General features: G+C 52.2%; 1 protein-coding gene across 7 annotated transcripts in view; it reads right to left on the reverse strand.

Moving 5' to 3' along the window:
• Nfatc2 (nuclear factor of activated T cells 2) overlaps window positions 1–20,976 on the reverse strand; it is a 122,318-nt gene that overhangs the window by 20,023 nt on the left and 81,319 nt on the right. For 4 of the 7 annotated variants that reach the window (XM_034495783.2, XM_034495786.2, XM_034495781.2 and 1 more), the window contains exons 7-9: window positions 10,924–10,979; window positions 10,356–10,482; window positions 7,882–8,589 (exon numbers count right to left, since the gene is read on the reverse strand). In XM_034495783.2, the coding sequence (XP_034351674.1) occupies window positions 7,882–8,589; window positions 10,356–10,482; window positions 10,924–10,979 (891 nt within the window). Of the gene's footprint in view, window positions 1–7,881; window positions 8,590–10,355; window positions 10,483–10,923; window positions 10,980–19,474; window positions 20,824–20,976 lie in introns of those variants that run through there. The other 3 variants (XM_034495789.2, XM_076930289.1, XM_034495788.2) reach the window with 1 other exon arrangement.

A 20,976-nucleotide genomic window follows, 5' to 3' on the forward strand; every position in this document is an offset into this window, starting at 1 on the left:
TTGTGTAGGTCACGCCTTAGTAGTCACAAGGATCAATTTTGCTTCTGAAGTGAATCTCATGTTAAATGCCTATGGACCTCCATGGGACTGGGACCAAGGCTAGCCAAGCAAAGAAAGACCAACAGATGGTCTGATGCTAAGTGGCCCAGACCCCAGTCTGCCACCATGATGCAGGTGGTGGGGCTATGGATGCAGGAGACGCTGCTGTCCTCAGGCAGCCACTATGCCTAGACGCTGATTCCTGGTGGCTGCTTAGTTGGAATGCAGGCCCCAAGTAGCCAGATCCTTTGCTTTTCTAAGGGACCCCAGAAATCCATTTTACCTGCTTCTTTAGCGCTGGCATCTAATCTAAATATTTTATTTTTTAAAAACACTTGTGTGGGTGGGCCAAGCAAAATCTTCAAGCTAACTGCACCCAGGGAACACCAGCGGGCTATCACTTTCCACAAGCAAGGGCTGACTCCAACCCAATCCACGTGTTAGGAAGACATGGAGGGAACTATTTAGTCAGTTTGGGGTCAATTCATTTTTAGGTGCCTAATACAGCTGAGAATTCAAAAGACCCCATCAACTCCTAGAAGTCTGTAAGCGCCAGATGCTGCAGGGGGTGCCGGCCTCCACAGTGGGCACCAGCCGCTGGACATTTCACAGGGCCCACCACCATTAGTTTATGCAACAGATGCCCATTTGTCCAGACTTTTGGAAAAACAGCAAGCAGGGAGTGTCCCAGCCTCTCTGGGACAGTAGAATTATAATGCCACAGATGAAACCCATTTGTTAGTTCACAGCAGGCAATTTAGTGCAAAGTGCCTGCATCCAACAGTCCTGCCACAGACCCGAGCTGGATGCTCCACGCTGGCTGCAATGTGACCTAGGGGCTCTCTGCTCTGCTCGCCTGCCCAGAGATCTAGTTTCAGAGCAGTGTAGAGGACAAAACAGACATTGGCCCAAGCAGGCAGGCTTTGCGGCTAAGGACCAGAACAGACATCCCCCTTGCCCAACCCCAAGTGTCTTCCCCTCTACCCACAGACAGAACAGACAGATGGATGGGCAAAGCAGGCCTGGATCTTCCTCTATAAATGGTCTCAAGGTGACTGGATCCCCAGATCAATAAAAAATTAAAGAGGTGTCAAAAACACCGTGGGAAGGAGCCAAGTTGATGGTTTAATCATTCCCCAAGACCCAGGCCGTTCTCCAGGTGCTAAAACCAAGTCAAACACAACCAGGGTAAGAACCAAACCCAACAGGATGGTAGAGAATAAAGCCCAAAGGCAAAACTCAAACAGCAGCTCTGTGGGATGGAGGGGAAAATCTATAAACTCTTCACAGTGGAGGCATGGGGTGGGAGTGCCCTGGGAAAACAGAACCCCACCGGCTAGGTGTCCACAATGCATTTACTAATGGGGATAAAAGCCCAGAGGGAGCACAGCAGGAAGACTTGGCTAACTGCTGGCCAGTCGGTTCCCAGCCTTCAGCCACCAGCTTGCTTTTGGGTGGGTTTGCTTTTCTGTAGAGCAGTAGGCTAGAGCCGGTATTGAAGGGAAACAAATAGTTATTTATATATTACATACGCACACAAGATTACGTTAGGTGTGGCCCGGGAGACGGAGGCCCATTAGGGTCCACAGCGCTATATGCGGCAGTACCCCAATTTCTCCTGGAGTTACCGTGGCATCCGTCCCAACAAGGGTGAGGTGCCTAGTGGGTCTTGCACATAGGTGCTCGACAAGGCAGTGGGGCATCTGGGCCCTAATAGGATCTGAAGTATCCAGAGAGGCCTCTGTGGCATTTGCCAAATGCCGAGCTTGCCATTCCTCCTGCTAAACCGACCCGTTTTGCCCACTGTGGTTTTGAGAAAGCAGACGGGAGGAGGCGGCTCATCAGCAGAGCCACGTGGCTCATAATGAAAGACTCTGGTGTGAATGGGGCAACGGCCATTCTGGTTCTCCACGCTGGGTGCTCATGGAGGACCTGTTACTCTGGCATGAAGGCTGAGAGGGCAGCCATTCTGGGACAGCCTCTCTGTGTCTTGGTGTCTCTTGACCTCCAAAGCCAAGGGCCCATGCTCTGAAAATACTTGCTGCAGAATCCCAGAGACAGGTAGAGCTCGCCTGAGGTTAGCAGCAGCGGCTGGAAGGCGGCTTCATCGTGTGAGCACAGCAGCAGGGAGGAGCACAGCAGCAGGGAGGAGCACAGCAGCAGGGAGGAGCACAGCAGCAGGGAGGAGCACAGCAGCAGGGAGCACAGCAGCAGGGAGCACAGCAGCAGGGAGGAGCACAGCAGCAGGGAGGAGCACAGCAGCAGCAGGGAGGAGCATAGCAGCAGGAAGGAGCACAGCAGCAGGGAGGAGCACAGCAGCAAGGAGCATAGCAGCAGGGAGGAGCACAGCAGCAGGAAGCACAGCAGCAGGGAGGAGCACAGCAGCAGGGAGGAGCACAGCAGCAGGAAGCACAGCAGCAGGGAGGAGCACAGCAGCAGGGAGGAGCACAGCAGCAGGGAGCACACCAAGAACAGACTGGAAGGTCTCAGTGGCACAGTGAACAGGAAGGGTAGGGTGGAGGTGCGCTGAGGGACACAGCTGAGCCACTGCAGGGAAAGGAGACATTCAGACCCACCTTAGCTCAGCTAGGCAATCTGCAAACAGTAGCCCTTGCCAGTTCTGTGGGTTTATCTGTGCACAGGTGGGGGTTTTCTGAACCTAGGAACTTTCTAAGAAGCCTTTTCTGAATTGACAAGAGGAAGCCTGGCAGGATGAGTGGGATTCAGGCTGAGTCAACCTCAGGGCTCTTCTTCAAAGCTCAGCTTCTCTTGATGATATTGGCATGGCTCAGAGGATATTGGGATAAAGACCATGCTGCTGCTGCTGTTGCTGCTGCAGCTGCTATTGGGGGTGTGGCAGAAGGATCTGACCAATGTGACTGTTTACCATGCTTGTGGATCCCTGTCAAGGACCTTATAGGGGGCTGGGGGGATGGCTCAGTGGGTAATGAATGCACCGTCAGTGCCAGCATGAAGACCTGAGTTCAGATCCCCAGAACCCCTGTAAACTGGATACAATACTGCATGCCTGCGATCCCAGCACTCTGACAGCAAGGTGGAAGGCAGAGACAGAGGAACTCCCAGGAGCTTACTGTAGGCAGGTAGCCCAGACTACACAGCTGAGAACAACAGACCCTGTCTCTGATAAGGTAGAAGGTGAGGATGGGCACCCAAGGATGACCTCTGACCTTCACACAGTACACATGCAAACACACACACACACACACACACACACACACACACACTCCCATTTTTCTTTTTACAATCACCTTGAGTCTTGGAGGCCATTTCCACCACAGCGGGGGTACTGAGGCCAGACGCCCAGGAAGGAAACCCAACCAGAACCTCTAGATCCAGCAGGTCCCAAACAGATCAGACTCCAACCAGAACTGGCCCTGCTTGGCATGGTATAAATTTGTACGGCACCTTGTCCTCCATGTGCCTGGCAGAAAGTGATCTTGAAGTGTCTGTGCACAGGGAATGATGGCTGCTGCTTCTGAGGAACTGGATCAGCATCTGTTGGCAACCACACACAGAATCCCCAGAGAAAAAGTTCCCAGGGTGAATGACACTGTCCCAGAGGCACTGGCATTAATTCTTTACAAGGAAAAGGGTGAAAAAAAAAAAAAAAAACAAAACCCTTTACATATTGCAGGTCCCCATACCCAGCAGAGGGCCGTGGTACATAAACACGGTCTATTTATGGTGCCCGTGTCCCATGGCTCAGTGACTAAGACAACAACGTAGAAGTGGAAAGAGGACCAGGAAGATGGCTCAGTGGTAGAGCACTCGTCTAACACACACGAGGCTCCGTGTTCAAACCCAGTCCCCTACACAAAGCATTCTGTGAAGATCCAGGCTGTAATTTTGGGGTGACCCACTTGTACACTGTTGATTTGGGGGTTGGCGATAATACCATCCGATATTTAAACAGAGTGGAAACTACTCAGTTTTCATCCAGCCAACGTCTCCCGTTCATGCATTTCCTATGAAGAATAAGAACTGAAGTGGTTTTCAAACTGGTGTTTCCCGTACCAGGAGACTCTTGTTCACATGTGTGCACAGCGTAGGCTGTCCCCACAGGCCACCTCCAGGTTCCAGCTAGCACCAGACCACATACTCTCTCCCCAGGAGGGACAAAGACATCAAGGGTGTCTGTTGAGTTGGGCCCCAGCTCTTTCTGCCCCCACAGTCTCCTTCCTGTGGCTAAGACCCAAGGGCATGCCCATGCCCCCAGGGTCTGCGGTGGGCTTGGTGGTGAGCTGACCTGATGACCCCCAAACCACAGTTCATCTGCGGTATCAATATGGCTCCCAGGAAGAGTGAGGGTAACTGGTAACAGTGACTTCTGAATCCCCCTTCGCTTCGCTCCTAATAGCCTGCTATGTACGGAGCCCAAAGCCACCCGCGTGTGCACTGAGGAAGTGGTGGGGGTGACCTACACTCTTGTCCTACTTTGTACTCTGAGATGCATCTCGAACAACCCAACTCGGGGAAAGGAGCCCATCTCAGCTCGGCTCCATCTCCATCCGTAGGGGATTTGCCTTCAACAAAGCTGGCGGTGTCCTGAACGCTTCGTGTTGTCAACAGGCAAATCTGGAAAGTCACTTAATTTACAAACTAGACCACCGACCGAAAAAGAAGAATCATTATAGGAAAAACTATGCAAAACAATTTCTTTCCAGAATTTTCCATTTACTATTTTGGCTGAACAGGAGTACCTGAAACTGAAGGCGGAGAGCCCACAGCCAAGGGATATGACTGTCAACCTCTGGTTGTCCTGGAGACGGTACATGAGCTTGGCTCGCTCCTTCCAGCTCTTGCCTCCCTAGTATCTGTTTCACAAAGGTAGCTAGAGCCATCTTCTCCAAAGAATACCTAGATCACTGCTGCAGACAATCCCCAGCACCGCCTCCTGCTCTGACCTCAAGGCCACCATCATCTGCTGTGTCCACTCCCCAAACTGCTCTTCCTTCAGACCCTCCTGGGGCTGTGACCACCCCGCCTCATGGCTGCCCCCCAGTTCTTAACCTGTGTGACTTCCCCCATTTGTTATGATTCTCTCCCTTAGACACTGGCATCTACACTTATAGCTATCCTTATAACACAGGGATGCATCACATACAAAAATGCCCCAAGTGCAAGGCTTTGTGCCCCGGCCCCCACCCAAAGCTCAGAGCAGTGCCTGGCTCAGGAGGCAGCCAGCAGAAACTTACGGGGCTGGGCATGAATGCTGGGAGAGATCAGGGGTCAAGGATAGAGGGGAAGGAAGGGAGAGGACAGAGGGAGTTGGAGAGAATGGAAAAGGGACAGGGCAAGACTCGTTACTGGACCAGCTGCCTGCACAGCCTGAAATGTCCCGTACAATATAAAGCTTCAGGAAGGGAGATGAATTCCAGAAGAGTTTACAGTCAAGAGAATGCAGGTCATTGCTTACGGACCACATGTCAAGGATGGACGAGGTACCTGGAATGTCACATTTCCCATTTCAAGGAAACTATTTTTTTTTATTATTATTAATCATTCCATTAGTTTACTCAAGGAAACTTTTATAAGCACCTTTAACCATCAGAGTGAGAAAGCAGGTGAACTCTCAGCCCAAGGAAGAACAGGCCCAGAAAGGCAAGAGCATGCAGGAATGCCGCCCAGAAGAGGGGTACGCGGTGGGGCACTTGGTCATAGGCCAAGCTTGGAAGTGCTGGGCTGTGGAGTTCCTGGACTCAAGGGAGAAGCAGAGCAAACTTCTGCGGCCAATGCTTGCTTCTATGCAGAGACCAGGCCTCGTGTCCACTGTACCCCTGATCACGCACTGCTGGTATGTGGCCCGTGTTCTGGGTAGCCAGTTCTGGCCTTGGGGAGAGGGAACCCTTTGAATGACAACTAGAAGGAAAGGAGCCACACCCAGTCACCCTCAGGCAGACAGAAGCTTGTCTTGAGTCCACCTGTCTATAGCAAACCCAAAACAACAGAATTCAGAACTCTGCACCACAGAGGGATGTGTGGGACTGTTCCCTGGGTGCAGGACCAGGCCTCTCAGGAGGACCCAGAGCCTTGGCAATCAAAAGCCAAACTGTGCCCACATCTCACCTCAGAGTACACCGAACAGAAATCTTGGGAACAGGGCGAGCCAAGCACCAAACATAAACTGGCCAGGGACACCTTGCTGCCTTGGGGACACACCGCTCAGGCCCAGGCGTGAGGAGGGGAAACATAGATGGAGACACCTGAACATAGCATTTGAAGGACCAGAGCTGGGCGTCAGGCCAGACCTGCTATGGGCCACACCTCCAGGGCTGTGGGGTGGTGGAGGACGGAAGACCACAGGAATGGCTCCCCTCAGAATCTCTAACACATTCTGCTGTCTAGGAAGCGCCAGGGCTTCTCCTGGTCTTACAGATTTTTAATGTCAACCAGGACAGTCAACATTCTGAGATGTTCTGAAAGAACCCAACCTTTTCACCTTTTAAAACCACAGACTGTTCCAGAGGATTCTCCCCAATTACGGGTGGAGTCGAGGTGACCGGGGACAAACACTGTGGAGAGGTACTGAAGAAAAGAATCCTGCAGTGGAAGCCATCAGATCCCTGGATGTCTGGGAGTTGAATCATGTTGGGGGATGGGGGGCTCACCTGTGAACCTGCCTGTGTCTAGAAAACCACCTCTGGAGGCCTCACAGGGCCCCCAAGCCCAGCTGCTTCAGGAGCTTATCCCATCTATAGGTCTGTGGATATAGCAGACACAGGTGACCGCCTCTGACCCACCAAGACATATACCTGCAGTTCCATAACTGAAGTGACCAGCATTCATCTTTAATGCAAGATGTCCGTCAAGCTGGGATGGGAGGGGTCGGCACATCTCTGCTCCCAGAGACCAAACCAACACCTCCCAGAGGCTGCTGGGAAGCACCTGCTCTGTTCAGACACTAATCCCCTTGCCTCCAATGGGGTCAGCTCCCCACCTCCACATGGAATGGAGTGAGGCTGGTTACACCTGGGTTTCCGGTAGCTGCAACCGGAGCTGGAGCTGAGGGCAGGAGAAACTGGCCACTTGGCGTTTCCTTTTCAGCTCTGAACCCTTCATCCCAGACTCCTCATCATCTGGAGCTTCCAAGGGAAGAGAAGTCTCCTCTACCTGTCCCACCCTCGATGCCTTCCAGGCACCCCTTCCTCTGAGAGCCCAACCACCCTTGTCACAGCTGCTCTGATGGCTATGCCTCTGGCCAGGCTATGCACCCACAAGTGGGGACCCCTCCATACAAAGCCTTTTTCCATCCTCTTCCTGGCCCCACCTCCCTATCAGCTGAGCTCAACGCAGCGGAAGCCTGTTGCTACCCTCTATCAATGGCCTCTGTGTCCTGGCAGCTCGTGGCAGAGCTGCCCACAGCCCCCATTCATGCTCCTGATAGAGCCCCTTTCAAGGGCTGTGTTCTCTCCTCAGTCCCCCCCCCCCCCCCATGCATAGAAGAGGGCCATAAAATGGGATTTTCCTCTATGGGAAAGAAAGGCGGTTCCTCTCCTTTCCTTTCTGCTTTCCTGCTGTCCATCTAAATGTGGCCATGGAAGGAGAACATGGAAGTGGTGAAACAGACCCAGTTCATGACCTCAGGGGACACCCCGGTGGCCAGAACTCCCTTCACTGGCCTTTCCTACTGAGGACGGGAAGGGACACCTATGACTGCCAGCACCTACCCCTACACTCCTGCAGGGAGATGGTGCGTGTGTGACACTAAAGGTTATCTTATTTTTGGCCCTCAAGTTAAAATGGAGACACTGATACATAGGAGGGGGCAGGGTACGCCGGGGACTTCCAGGATGGGGATACGGAGCAAGCACAACTTCTTACCGTCATCCAGGTAGGTCTGGTCCAGGTTCTGCTCCTGTTTGACTGTCACTCCCGTGGGCAGAGCATCCTTCTGGTCACTGACTGGGGGTCCGTTTTTGGCAGCTCTTTGGCTCGGGGCAGTCTGTTGTTGGATGACCGTGGGGTAGGAGCCGGGGCTCAGCCTCTGACCTTGGTTGACAGGAGGCGGCCCAGGCCTGGCAGAGCCGGGGCCAAAGTTTTCACAGTACATGATATGTTGGAACTCCTGGTGACCCCCACCACGGAGCTGCTGGTTGGTGGGTGAGTAGTGGATCACAGGTGAGGCCTGCTGGCTGCCCGAGGATGTGTGTGGCAGGGTGGAGCCCTGCCCCTGCCCCTGCCCCTGCCCCTGAGAACCAGCATGCACCAGCACAGAGCGGTGGGCATCAGCCAGACCCAAGGGTGCTGCCAGGAGGGACGGCTGTTGGTAACCCAGCAGGCCTGGGCTCAGGCTCTTGCTCCTCTGGTAGAGGGCGGCTGCAGGGCTCTGCTGCTGGTATCGAGCATCAGGGGATGAGAGCCCCGAGCGGAACTGTTGGCAGGGGGCCATGGTAGCCACAAGACAGGAGGGGGACTCGGCCAGCATTGGGTGCTGCGGGTAATAGGGCTGGCTCCCCAGGCCTCCATGGGCGGGACTGCAGATCAAAGATGGCTCATACTCATCGCTGGGCTCTGTCTTGATGGCAGGGACTGTGGGAAAGAAAAGCACAGGGCTGAGGCGATCATGGCCACCTGCGAGTATGTGCTGAGGGGAAGGAAAAGTGAACCGGGCTTTGGGAAGCCTCGTGGGTGGGAGCATGGCTGGTCTGTTATCCTTGGGCTACAGGATCCTTCTGGAATTATCTTCAGATGAACCTTGACCTTGGAATGCCCTTGAACTACAAGCTTTCCCAGCTGTGGACAGGTGGAGGTGAGGCTTGACCCTACTTGAATCTGTGCAGCCTTGTTTCTCAGGGTAGAAACTGAGAAAAGAAAGCTCATGGGGACCCCCACCTCCTCTGGACCCCATTGTCTCCCTGCTACGTTCCCTCCCACTAGACAATCTGACAGGATCTGGGATCACTTAGAGACAAATCTCCAGACATGTCTGGGAAGGACTTTCTATTTGGGGTGAATGTAAAGACCCCCAGCCCCCTGAACAAAGGAAGCAATATCCCATGGGGTCCTGGACTGAAGGGAAAGGAGAAAATGAACTACGCAGAAGCATTCATCTCTCTGCTTCCTGACTGATGTGACGTGACATGACCAGCCATCTCACGCTCCTGTGCCTTTCCCACCATAAAAGGCTATATCCCCTCAGAGAGTCAGAGTGAACCTTTGACCTGTCCCTTAAGTTGCTTTTGTCAGGTGCCGGTCATAGCATCAAGAAAAGCAGCTACCAACCTGCCCCAAATCTATGCTTAAACAACACAGGGTCCAAGAGGGAGGGGCAACTACATAAACAGGTGACAGGCTTGTCCCCAAGCATGAGCAGGGCCGCCTCCTGAGGGTCAGAGTCGGAAGAGGCAAACAGAAGCATAATTCTGACTCAAGGTCCCCAAGATCACCTCTGAAAATGCCTTTCAAGGGCCAGCATCTCTGTTCTGGACTGCTAGGGACCTGAGGGTTGGGCCTTGCTGGGGTCCTGTTCCACCCAGCCAAGCACTGAGGCTCAGCTCAGGGAGGCCTTGCTACTGCACGTAAGGGGAGAACACACCAGAAAGCAGCCTCCTTGCTAAAGGAATTGCTACACGTGCAGGCTTGTGCAAGGCTCTCCTAGGGCCCAGGAACCCCACTTGTGCTCCTGACAGGAAGTCACTCACATCCGCCCTCAATGGCATCTTCACAGGAAATGCCCAAGCCTGCTATGCCACCGAGGCCAGACATGTGGCCCAGTGGGAGGACAGTGATGCACTTGGGATTTCAGGGCTGGGATTACAGGATTATAGGCCAGCAAGTCTTCCCTAACCTGTTGGGTGGCAGCAGAGAGGGGGAGAGGCTTTCCCAAGGGTGAACATTTTCACCCTTTCCCAATTTGTCCTGCGTCCACTATAGTCACCGAACCCATGAGTCACCTTAGAGTTTTCTCTGGAAGCACTCTGTGAAGTTAGCTTCACTTTTTCTGGCCTACAGAAGTTCACAAATGAGACCCGGTCTGGCTGTGCCCCAAATAACTCCACCCCACCCATGTGAGGCCAGTCAAGGACCCTGAGAGTTCCAGAGCACATCTACCTTACCCTGGATGTCACCAAACCCATGACAAAGAGGATCAGCAAGAGCCATCTGCTTAGCTGTCTGTAAATGCCCTTACCCACCACCCAGGAAAACATGGATGGTAGCTGGCAGCTGCCGTCAAAGAAGTGCCATCCAACACAAGAGAAAACAGGCTGGGGGGGGAGGGGGAGGGAGTCTCTGCCCAGGTAACTCAGCTGGGAGCAGAGCATGGGTGCAGGATGTCGGGCGGGCGAGCGTCTCACCTGGGTGGTAGGTAAAGTGCTGGGGCTGACTCCGTTTCCTCTTTCCGTTGATGACGTAGAAGTTGACTTTCACGGGCACGCGGATGTGCTTGTTCCGATACTCAGGGATCTCAACAAAAAGCATGTTCTAGAGGGAAGCAGTTGTCATGAACCTGAGCTCATGTAGCGTTGCCTGGATTCCCACCCAGATCCCAAGCGTGGACCCGCCCACCCTACGGCAGGCAGGCTGGCTTTGTGTTCCACATTTATGGAGACATTTGATTGAAGGGAATTTAAATGTTTCATCCTGGCAAGGAAAGTTGATCTAAAAAAGTTGTGTGGAGATGTCACCGTCACACACCAAAGGGCCTGGGCGGCTCTGTGGGTGCTCAGCTGACTAAGTTCAGTCTGTACCTGCTGAGAAACTCTGAGTTCAGTGTCTGGAGGAGAGACTGAGGGATGGAGATGGGGGAGGAGGGAAGGGTAGGAACGGGTAGTGGGGGGAGAGGAAAAAGGGAAGGAGAGAAGAATGGAGGGAGAAGAGGGGACAGAGACCTCAGTGGGGACACTGAGCTCTCAGGTGGCTTACAGGCTGGCTCTTGTCTTTATCCACCGTAGCTTCCATCTCCCAAATCTGCTGCCCATCTGGAGAAGAGAAAAACAGCAGCCTTTGAAGGAACAGTAGAAGCCAACCATGAATTCCACCAACCCACCGTTCTTCATCATGTCGCTTTAGCAATGCACGGAAGTGTGCAGGTGTGTGTGTGTGTGTGTGTGTGTGTGCAGGGGTGTGTGCAGGGGTGTGTGTGTGTGTAGGGGTGTGTGTTTATGTGTACATATATGTGTGTGTATATGTGTATATATATGTGTGTGCGCACATGTGTATATATGTGTGTGTACATGTGCGTGTGTGTGTGTATGTGAGTGCATGTGTGTGTGTGTGTGCATGTGGAGAAGAGAGAGAGGGAGAGGGAGGGAAAAGGAGAGAAAGTGTGTATGTGTAAGAGAGTTTGGGTGTGTGTATATGTGTATGTGTGTATATGTGTATGTATATGTGTGTGTGAATGTGACAGAGGGAATATGTGTGTGAGAGAGTTGTGTGTATGTAAGAGAGAGAACTTCATCTGTATATTCCAAAGCTCTTTTGTTAGACAGACTCGTGTTCCAGGAGAGAACTCAGCATTAGAAGAGTAAGTCGGAGCAACCACAGGCTTCGCCATCACAATCTAGTCCAAATGCCGGTTTCTCTTCCTTAAATAAGGTCACTGTTCTCTGTGGCCCCAGACTCAACTGGCCTTTCTGGGACCTTTTCTCTCTTTCCAAAAGGCCCTCAACCCCAAGGCTGTCTCAGGAGCTGCATTGTGGTTCCAGCTTCCCCGGTGTTCCCATCATCTGAGAGCAAGCACAGCGGTTTAGCCATCCCTCTCTAAGTCCGGACTGAACAGGTGGCCTGAGGGTGCCTGACTCATGGGTCACCAGGAGGTGAGAAAACCCCCAGCCCACCTGCACCTTTTCTGGGCTCCCATGAGAGTCATGAGAACAGATGACACGGTGCTTAGGAGAGGCTTCTCCTCCTCAGGGGCAGAGGGCTGTTGATTCCCCGAGTCTGAGGCCAGCAAACAGGGCCAAACAAAACTCTTTATTTTCAAATTATAGATTTCTCTCCTGACCACCTACACTGACCGCTAGGCCATTTTCACTCAAACAAAACATTTCCGTGAGGGCTTCCAGGGTGTTTGTGGAGCGTGAATGTTGAAGGATATTAAATGGTTTTATGAGAAAGGGAACATTCTCAAAGCTAGTAAATGCTCGGAAAGTGCTGAGTCAGCGTCCAGCGGGTTCCTCGACGCGGTAGAGACTTCACCCTGCTTGCTACAGTGAGTTGTGACACAGAACACAGCCAGGCATCTGGCCTCGGAACCCCCTCTTTCTGGAGCAAAGCTATTACTGTCTGCTGTGATTGCTTAGGTCTTCCAGCTCTGAGGACTGGCCAGACAATGTGGGCTGTGAGCAGCATTTGAACTTAGTGGCCTAGGAACCCCCCCCATCCCTGTAATTGCTACAGAACAGGTGGAGTGGGGGGTCCTCACAGTGAGGGATGAGCCAAAGTTCTTGGTAACAGCCAAGGCTCTACTCTTCGCCTTCAGTGAAGTGCAATTCTTGAACCTGAACTCAAGCATCTAAAAGGTCAGGTATGGCCACATTTGTGCCTGAACCCCAGTGCTGTTGCAAGTGACTACAGGAGGCTCTCTGGGGCTTACTAGTGCCAGCCTAGCTCTAGGCTCAGTGAGACACCCCAGCTTAAAATTATATGGTGGCATGTCCTCTGTCTGCTCTCAGGTACACATAGACGTACACCCACGCATACACCATGCCCCTAAAGTAGAGTGGAGAAGGATAGAGGACTCCCAAGGACAACCTCTGACCTCCACATGCACACATACGAATACATGTGATCACAAACACATCACAACACCACACACACACACACACACACACACACACACACAAAGATAACAGGGAGAGTCATTCTTCCTGGTCTTAGATCCCTGTGGAAGGAACCAAGTGACAATCTTGGCTGCCTAACAACTACGTGGTAATAATGGGATATACAAAGATCTCATCATTTGTAATGGCTGCTGAGAGACCAGGAGAAGCCACTCCAGGGGCAGGAGAAACAATGGCCAAAGAGACACCAAAAGCACCTGGCCAACGCCATCAAAACCCAGCTCTGTAATATGCAAAGGCCCAGACAGAACTAGTCAGGGTACTCCTTCTCATGTGAGACAGGTCCAAGGTCACTGACAGAGATGCAGTCTACACAGCCAGGCTCCATAGGTTCTGCCAACTGCATCGTGAATGCTGAGCCAGAAGCCCACGCCCCAGGAAGCTGTAAGGGTTTCCCTCCTGCCCAGCCTCTCAGTGCCTGAGGTTAACTCCACATGAGGCTCACTGCTTTGAAAAAACACTTTGGGAGGCTGAGACAGGGGCCAGCCTTGGCTACAGGGTAACTCTCAAGAAATAGACAAAAAAGACAGAGATGGGAGAAAGGAGGGGGTACAGTTGGGTGGGTTTCCAAAGCTCATTCTTGGGAGAGTCAGACAGAATTCCTTGAAAAACTGTCAAGAAATTGAACTGGGTCTGCAGGCTTTCAGCCCATCTTCCATCCTTGATTTGTGGCAGAGGAAATACTGACGTGTAGAACGGCAGTGTCCCTGAACAGGTAGGTATTGCTGTGGGTTATGACAGATATGGTCTTTGGGTGTATGGATCCAGAAGAAAAGGGTGTGGCCACCCACTGAGAAACTGCCAACAGGAGCTTGATTGAATACTGCCTACAAACAAATCATCTCAGCACCAAAGGCTCAGAGGAAATCTGTGTAACGATACAAGCCAGTATCTACAGTCAGCCCAACCAAATAGCAAGAGAGAGGCTTCCAGCAGACCAGCAGAGGAAGGTTGTCACTCTGAGAGGCTGAGAAGGGACATCTCTGGGCAGGACCTTGCAGTCACTCCTACTGTAATGGCAGATTCATTGGCCACTCTCAAAGCCTTCTTGCCTCCTGCAGTCCTTGACACTCCCACGGCCCTCAAGGTCCTGTATATTCCAGCGACTGTCCTGGCTGCTCAAGGTACCTACCATTCTTAACCAACTCTTAATACCTGCCCTGGTTCCAAAGTCTCTTGTCCCTCAGATTCCAACCTGCACCTCCATAGGCTGCCCGCAAGGTACGGCTGGTCTTTAGCTCACTAAGAGTCCCAGTGAGAGAGGGGAGCACTGGCTAGTGTCACAGGGCTCCCAAGGAATTAGCCAGACTAGAGCTGGCAGGATCGGGAAGCCTGGGCTGGGCACACCCACGTGTCATTCCACCCCCCAGAGCTTAGGTATCAGCTCCTATTCTTAAGACTTGGGTATCCTGAGGATGCTGCTATGCTAGGCAGGACCCTCTGGAGCTAGCAGGTGAGGGCTGTGTGAAGAACTCGGGTGTTGGAGGAATGCCCATCCACTCCAGTGCACTGGAGGTCTGTGTCACACTGCCTAGAATGCTTTTTGGAAATATCCTGTAACAGTGCTAACTCTCTGTCCTCTGTGACACTTAGCCATTTTATCCCAAACTTTGCAACAAATAGACCTGGCCTGAAATCCTTGTTTGTCCCAGTTAGCTGTGTGGCCTTGGATAAGACATTGTGTCTCTCTGTCTCTGGTTTAAAACATGAGGGTATTAGAGCATCCACATCTCCTAGTGAGTGTGTAGATCATTGCATAAGAGCCTGGTAGATGCTCAGTCAGGGCCGTTACATCGGAGTCTGCAAGTTATTTGAACATGGGCTCAGATTTCAACATGAGTTAAACGTGAAAATGCATATATTTTAAAGTCAGAACCTAACAGGGATTCTCTGTTTGCAATTATGAACATCTACCTGCAGGGTATGCCTGGAATCTACAAAGAAATGGTGTTGAGGTGGGGTCTGTTGGAAGAGATGGCAACATGGGTCCCTGCTGCATTGCTTTGAAAAACGGGTCTTTTTAGAGGACTGGAGAGGCAGCTCAGTGGTTGGAAGCACTCACTGTTCTTGCAGAGGACCCAGGTTCCAGTCCCAGCAGCTCACAACTGCCTATGACTCCAGCTCCAGGGACCTAACACCCTCTTCTGGCCTCTGTGGGTACTGCACCCACAAGGTGAACATACACATACATAACTAAAACAAAATAAATCATTAATGTATAGAATGTATGGATCTTTTCAAGCTAGGTGTCACAGCACACACCAGTAATCTCGGGCCTTGGGAAGGTAAGGTGGGAGGATTTAGAGGGAAGAGAGGAAAGAAAGGGAGAAAGGGGAGTGAGGAGGAGGAGAGAAAGGAGAGAAAGGGCTGCATGCTGGGAAATGCAGCCAGCAATGACCAAAGCCAACTAAAGCCAGGGTCTCCCTTCTGCCTTTTGACCTTGAACTCCTGACTCACGTGTCTCTTCCAACATGCTCCGGTTGCAGGCATACACACACACAATTTACGCCACGCTGGAGATGAAACCCATGGGTTAGCTCAGGCTAGATGAGGTCTCTACCAACTGAGCTACATTTCCAGTGCCTTCCAGGGGTTACGCAGACTGGAACAACACCTAGCCTCTCTCCAGAGCTTATGCTAGAAACTCAAAGGTCTTTTCTCTCCTGGAATGGGGACCTTGCCTCTGCCACCGTCCCTCCTGGTACTCATTGCCCCTTTCTTCTGGCCCCCGCAGCCACCCAGCCTTCTCCAACCTTCATGCCACAGAGGTTGTAGCTCCTCTCATGGAACAGAAGCTGGGGTAGGATCGGGAAATGTGGGGCAAGAGAGAAACATACATGTGACTTAGGCCCCAGGGGACTCCCCAGTCTCAGCCCAGCATCTCCTACTCCCCAGTCCCCAACCCCACTGCAGTCTAGAGCTCAGACATGCTGGCCCCTGTGGAACAGACCTGAGAGGATAGGACGCAGTGTGTGGCTGCCATCCTGAGATGAAATAAAGGGATTTGGTCTTTAGAGCAGATATTTGGGGAAACTCCCTTGTCTAAAGGGAACAGGGCTTGGCGGCCAGCACAGAGAAAGTCCTTCCAACCTCAGTCAGAAGGGAAAGAAAGGAGCCAGAAGTTTGAGCAAAGAGGCTGGGGACAGAGGAGCCTTAGCCAGGCTGCAGGGAAAGGTGGGGATGAGGGCTCAGCTCAGCAGACAGCACAGGCTTTGGTTATCCTCATTAGCCAAACTCATTGGAGTGCACAGAGGAAGGCAGGGAGGGATGGAAGGAGGAGAGGGTCGGTGGAGGCAGGAAGGGCTGGTTGGGGGATAGAGAGAGGAGGCAAGGATGGATGGATGCATAGATGCATGGATAGACAGAAGCATAATGGACGAATACACAGATGGACAGAATGGACAAATGGATGGATGCATAGACAAATGCATGGATGGATGGATGGATGATGGATGCATGGATGGATGCATGGATGTATGGATGCATGGATGGACAGATAAATGCATAGATGCATGGATAGACAGAAGCATAATGGATGAATGCATGGATGGACAGAATGGACAAATGGATTGATGCATAGACAAATGCATGGATGGATGAATGGATGGATGGATGATGGATGGATGGATGGATGCATGCATGCATGCATGCATGGATGAATGCATGGATGGACAGATAAACAAGATGGACAAGACTAGGGATAGTGCTTGGTTCTTAGAGTGATTGCCTCTCCTGCACAGGTCCAGGGTACTGATACCTAGTACTTCATAAACTGGGTACTCAGGAGGTAGAAGCAAGAGGAACAGACATTTATTGTTACTTTCAGCTAGGCAGTGAATTCAAGGCCATCCCAGGCTATAGGAGACCCTGTCTCAAACAAACAAACAGACAAACAAACAAAACAAATGGACAGAAGGAGAGAGAAATGGGGAAGAGAGAAGGGAACAGACTAGAGGAAAGGAGGAAGGGAGGGAGGGAGGAAGGGAAGGGTAGACAAACACACAGACTTGTGACTCTATGTCTGCTGGCAGCTCAGAAGGGTTAGGGAGGGGATCACAGGAAGCAGCAGGCTTGGGGAAGGGGGCTGAGCCCCAGCTGTCTGCCTGGAAGAGGGGGTGGTGTCATCACTCTCAGGAGGAGCCAGACAGCTTTCAGGAGAAGGAAGGCAGATGCAGCGCTTGGGCCCTAAGCTGCTGCTGGGTTGAAGCTTGTGTGGAGGAAACCCAAGTGTCAGTTCACTTAGGAAACCAGGCCTGAGGCAGCCTAGCCTGGTCCTACCCTTGATCACCAGGTAAACAGAGGGCGCTGAAATCACTGTGGCCTGCATTTATGATGGTTAGCTAGCATCAAGTAGGTCCTTCCTAGAGCATGGCACAGTTGGGAAGGCCAGGGATGACCCTTAGCTTAGGGTCTCATGGGGATGCTGCTCAGACAGACTTAACAGATCTGCAGAGGAAGCCACTGGATTCTTACACCAAGCCTCTCTCCTGGCCCCACTGGCTTGGTGGGGCTCATTCCAAGTCAGGATGGCAGCACTGTGTCCATTTCCCAGAATGAACTTGCCCCTCTTCCTGCCCACGCTTGGGGATCATCTGAGCAATGTTAACACAGTAACGACATCACACTCTCCGCTGAAAACCTCCATCAACTTCCCAGGGCCTTAGGGACAAACACAAACTCCCCTCTGAGCTTACAGATCCCAGAAGAGATCTCTCCCCGATGCCGCTCATCCCGTTGCCCACAATGCCCGTTCATCCCCATCACCGCCGAGCTCCTGTAATGATCCTCCTGCCTGAGATACTCTTCCTTACAGGGTCTGTGCATCTTTTGTTCCCTCCTGTACGGCTCTTCTCGAAGCCATCTCTTCTGGAAAGTTCCCGATCTCTCACTTCCCAGAGTTGCCAGATTTCACCAATGAAAGCAGGGGCTGTCCAGTCATAGTCAGACTTCAGGTACCAAGTCCTACTTTCCACAAGCATGCAAGCTTCTCTCTTCTCTGCTGCCTGGGATGCAGGCACGAGAGCAGCTCATGGCTTGTCTGAGGGTCACAGGTCCTGCACACCCAACCCCGCTGCAGACTCAGGCCCTGCCTGAAAGTATTCCACCCCCCAGGGGAGAAACCTTATCTATCGCCGTGCCCTTTGACACACAGTAGGTGCACAATAAATGCACAGAGGTAGCTGTGGAAGCCCTGGAGGCCGAGTGGGTGTCAGTCCACTGTGCACAGAGGCTCTTTGAGTTCTGCCCCGCCCCCACCCCTTCTGCAGCCTCTGTTCTCAGAGCTGAGCACCTTCAACAGACAACTGCTGGGCTGCAGACACACGGAGCTCTGGGAAGCAGGAAACTGGGGTTTGGGGCCCTGCCCTCTACAGCTAAGTTCTGTCACCTCAAGGAAGTCTGTGGACCGCTGTGTGACTCAGCACCGCCATCCGTGGAGGGGGAAGGGAGGGAGCTGCCATCACTCCAGCTCTGCTGGGCCAGGACACCGGAAGTCTGAAGGCTCTCCATGGGAAAGAGGTCCGCTGTGCCAGGAGGGACGCCTCATAGCCAAGAAAGCAACGGGCCCTGCCTTGTAGACTCCATGTGGAAAGGTCAGAACTCCAAAGCACCTACTGTGTGCCTATACATGCGACCTTGATCTCCTGTTTATATTAAAACACCAATTGCCTTCACTTTAGAGTTGGGGAAACTGAGTCTACAGGTATACAGCAGAGGACAAATTAGGGATTTTGATGGACACTCCAAAGCCACTGACCTGCAGGGCAGCATGGCGCTGGCTCACTAGGGCCGTTGGCACCAGATCTTTTTTTTCTTTCTTTTTCATTATGTGTTTTCCATTTTTGATGGTTTTAGACAGGGTGTTATTATGGAGCACAAGGGGGCCTAGAGCTTGCTTTGTAGCTAAGGGTGGCCTTGAACTTCTGATCTTGCCACCTCTACCTTCTAAGGGCTGGCATTACAGGCATGCAGTACAATGCCCAGGTTAGTGACTAGCCCGTGCTGGGGATGGAACCCAGGGCTTCATGCTTGCTAGGCAAGCACTCTACCAACAGAGCCATGTCCCAGTTCTCTCTTCCCAAGGGCTGGGGTGAGAGGCACGTACCACCATGCCTGGCTCTGCCAATTCCTAAGGGTACAAACACCCAACTCCAGTTAGCCAGGAAGCTCCTTTCCAGAATTCCACACTGACTGGGGATGAGCCAGGAAGACGCACTTTCTCTGAGAAAGTCCCCCGGGAGTACGGTATAAGTGGGAGAAGGGACAGCATGAGAACCTCAGGAGACTGATCTGTGCAAGGAGGCTCAGACATAAACGCAGCTACCTGAAAATAATGTTTTCTGTCTCTGGTGAGGCTTCAGAACGGCTGTCTGGCCTCTGTCTTTGGAGGCGGTTGAGAGAGGGGATGGCACTGGCCTCCAGTGAGTCACCCAGGGCAAAGGTCCCCTGAATCTTAGTCATGGCATCCTGCTTGGAGTTCAGAGAAGCCCACCCCCACCTCCAGGCCCCAGGAAGCCACACCCCAGATGACAGAGAAACAGGTGCAGGAGCCGGTGTTGAAAAGGTACCTCAGATTTCCTCATCACGATCACTCATGGAAGAATTCTTGCTGAACAAAAATGTTTCAAACTGTATTTTGAGCGCATACATGATTCTATTTATTAAACAAAGCCCAAAACGATATAGCCTTTGGGGACCTGGGAATAATAAAGTGAGTCACGGCTGGCCTCGGTGACTCAGTGGGAAAAAGGGAATTCCACCACCCACGCCTCCTCTTGAAAAAAAAATCAATTTGCTTTCCCGACAGGTGATGGGAGCCTCTGCCATCAGACCGAGCCAAGAAAACCATCCAACAAAACAAGAAACCCGCTTCAAAAAATTTTTAGTTGTAAAGCTGAGTAATTTGATGTGGGCCTATGTCCAGCCTACGCCCCCGCGGGACACAGAGAACCCGGGAGTGGCTTGGCCAGGGCCAGGGGCCTGAATTAAGAAGGACTTACCAGCTGAAGAATTCCAAAACCCTGTGTCACATGGAGGAACCTTCCAAAACACTAGATCACGCCAGCCTCGAGAGTCGCCCGCAGCCATGGTAACCCCGTCTCCTCAACCACACGGCTTGTGTTTTTGTGTCCTTAGATTTTTTCCTGTTTTGCAATGTTTTGCTGGGACCCCCGACTCTGCTCGAGGCCAGGGGCCAGGGGCCAGGGTTCCTAGCGAGGGCAGGAACAGCCTGGCCTCCCAGCCTGACCTCCCCTGGAAGGCTACGCATCTTTTATTTTGCAGAACACACAGAAACAGAACTACCCTCTTGACTTCTCTTTGACATGACAAGAGAAACCATTCCAGAGCTCAGAAAAATGGCGTCCTAGGGTTCCAGATCGTTCTCCAGTTGGGGCTAACCCAGGGTATCTGGTTTGATATCTTTGAACCTCAGTCAACTTGTCTGTAAAATGGGGATAATACAGTCGCTTCTCGTGGCGGGAGGGACAATGAAGGCGGACACACCACTTTTAGCATGGCACATGCACACTTAGTACGCACAGAGATAATCTTATAATTGCGAGTGCAGCAGCAAACAGCATATCCCTGTTCCCAAGGAACTGACAGTCTAGTATGGGAACCAGAGGACCCAAGAGAGAGCAGATAGACAGGTGAAACACTGAGTGCCACCTGGAGAATAAAGCGTGTCAAAGGGACAGGAGGAGATGCCATTGGGCTGGGGGTTGGGCCATGAGCATTTGAACACGAACACCTCCCAGGGAGAGTAGCTTCCATGTAAGAGGAGACACAGTATGCGAGGGGACAGGGGCAGAATGTTACAGAGCCAGCAGCACAAGCGAAGATCCTGAGGCAGGAAGGAGCACGGAGCATCTGAAGACAGAGCCAGGAGGGTTTCTCTGCAGCCGGGAAAGCCAGGGGGAGAGACGGTCAGCTGAGATCAGAGAGATGGGCAAAGGCCGAGTCTCACAGGTCCCTGCAGGTCCTACAAAGAATTAAAAATAGGACCGAAACTCATAATAATCCTTATTATGAATGCCGCTATAAATAGAACCGCACTTTCCAAAACACGGGGCTCTCCTAACTCGAGCGCCCTACAGCCCCCCGCCTTGCTGTTTCCACCTCCTCAGCTGGTCCT

Source organism: Arvicanthis niloticus, chromosome 2 (genome assembly GCF_011762505.2).
Source record: "Arvicanthis niloticus isolate mArvNil1 chromosome 2, mArvNil1.pat.X, whole genome shotgun sequence".
NCBI lineage: Eukaryota > Metazoa > Chordata > Mammalia > Rodentia > Muridae > Arvicanthis > Arvicanthis niloticus.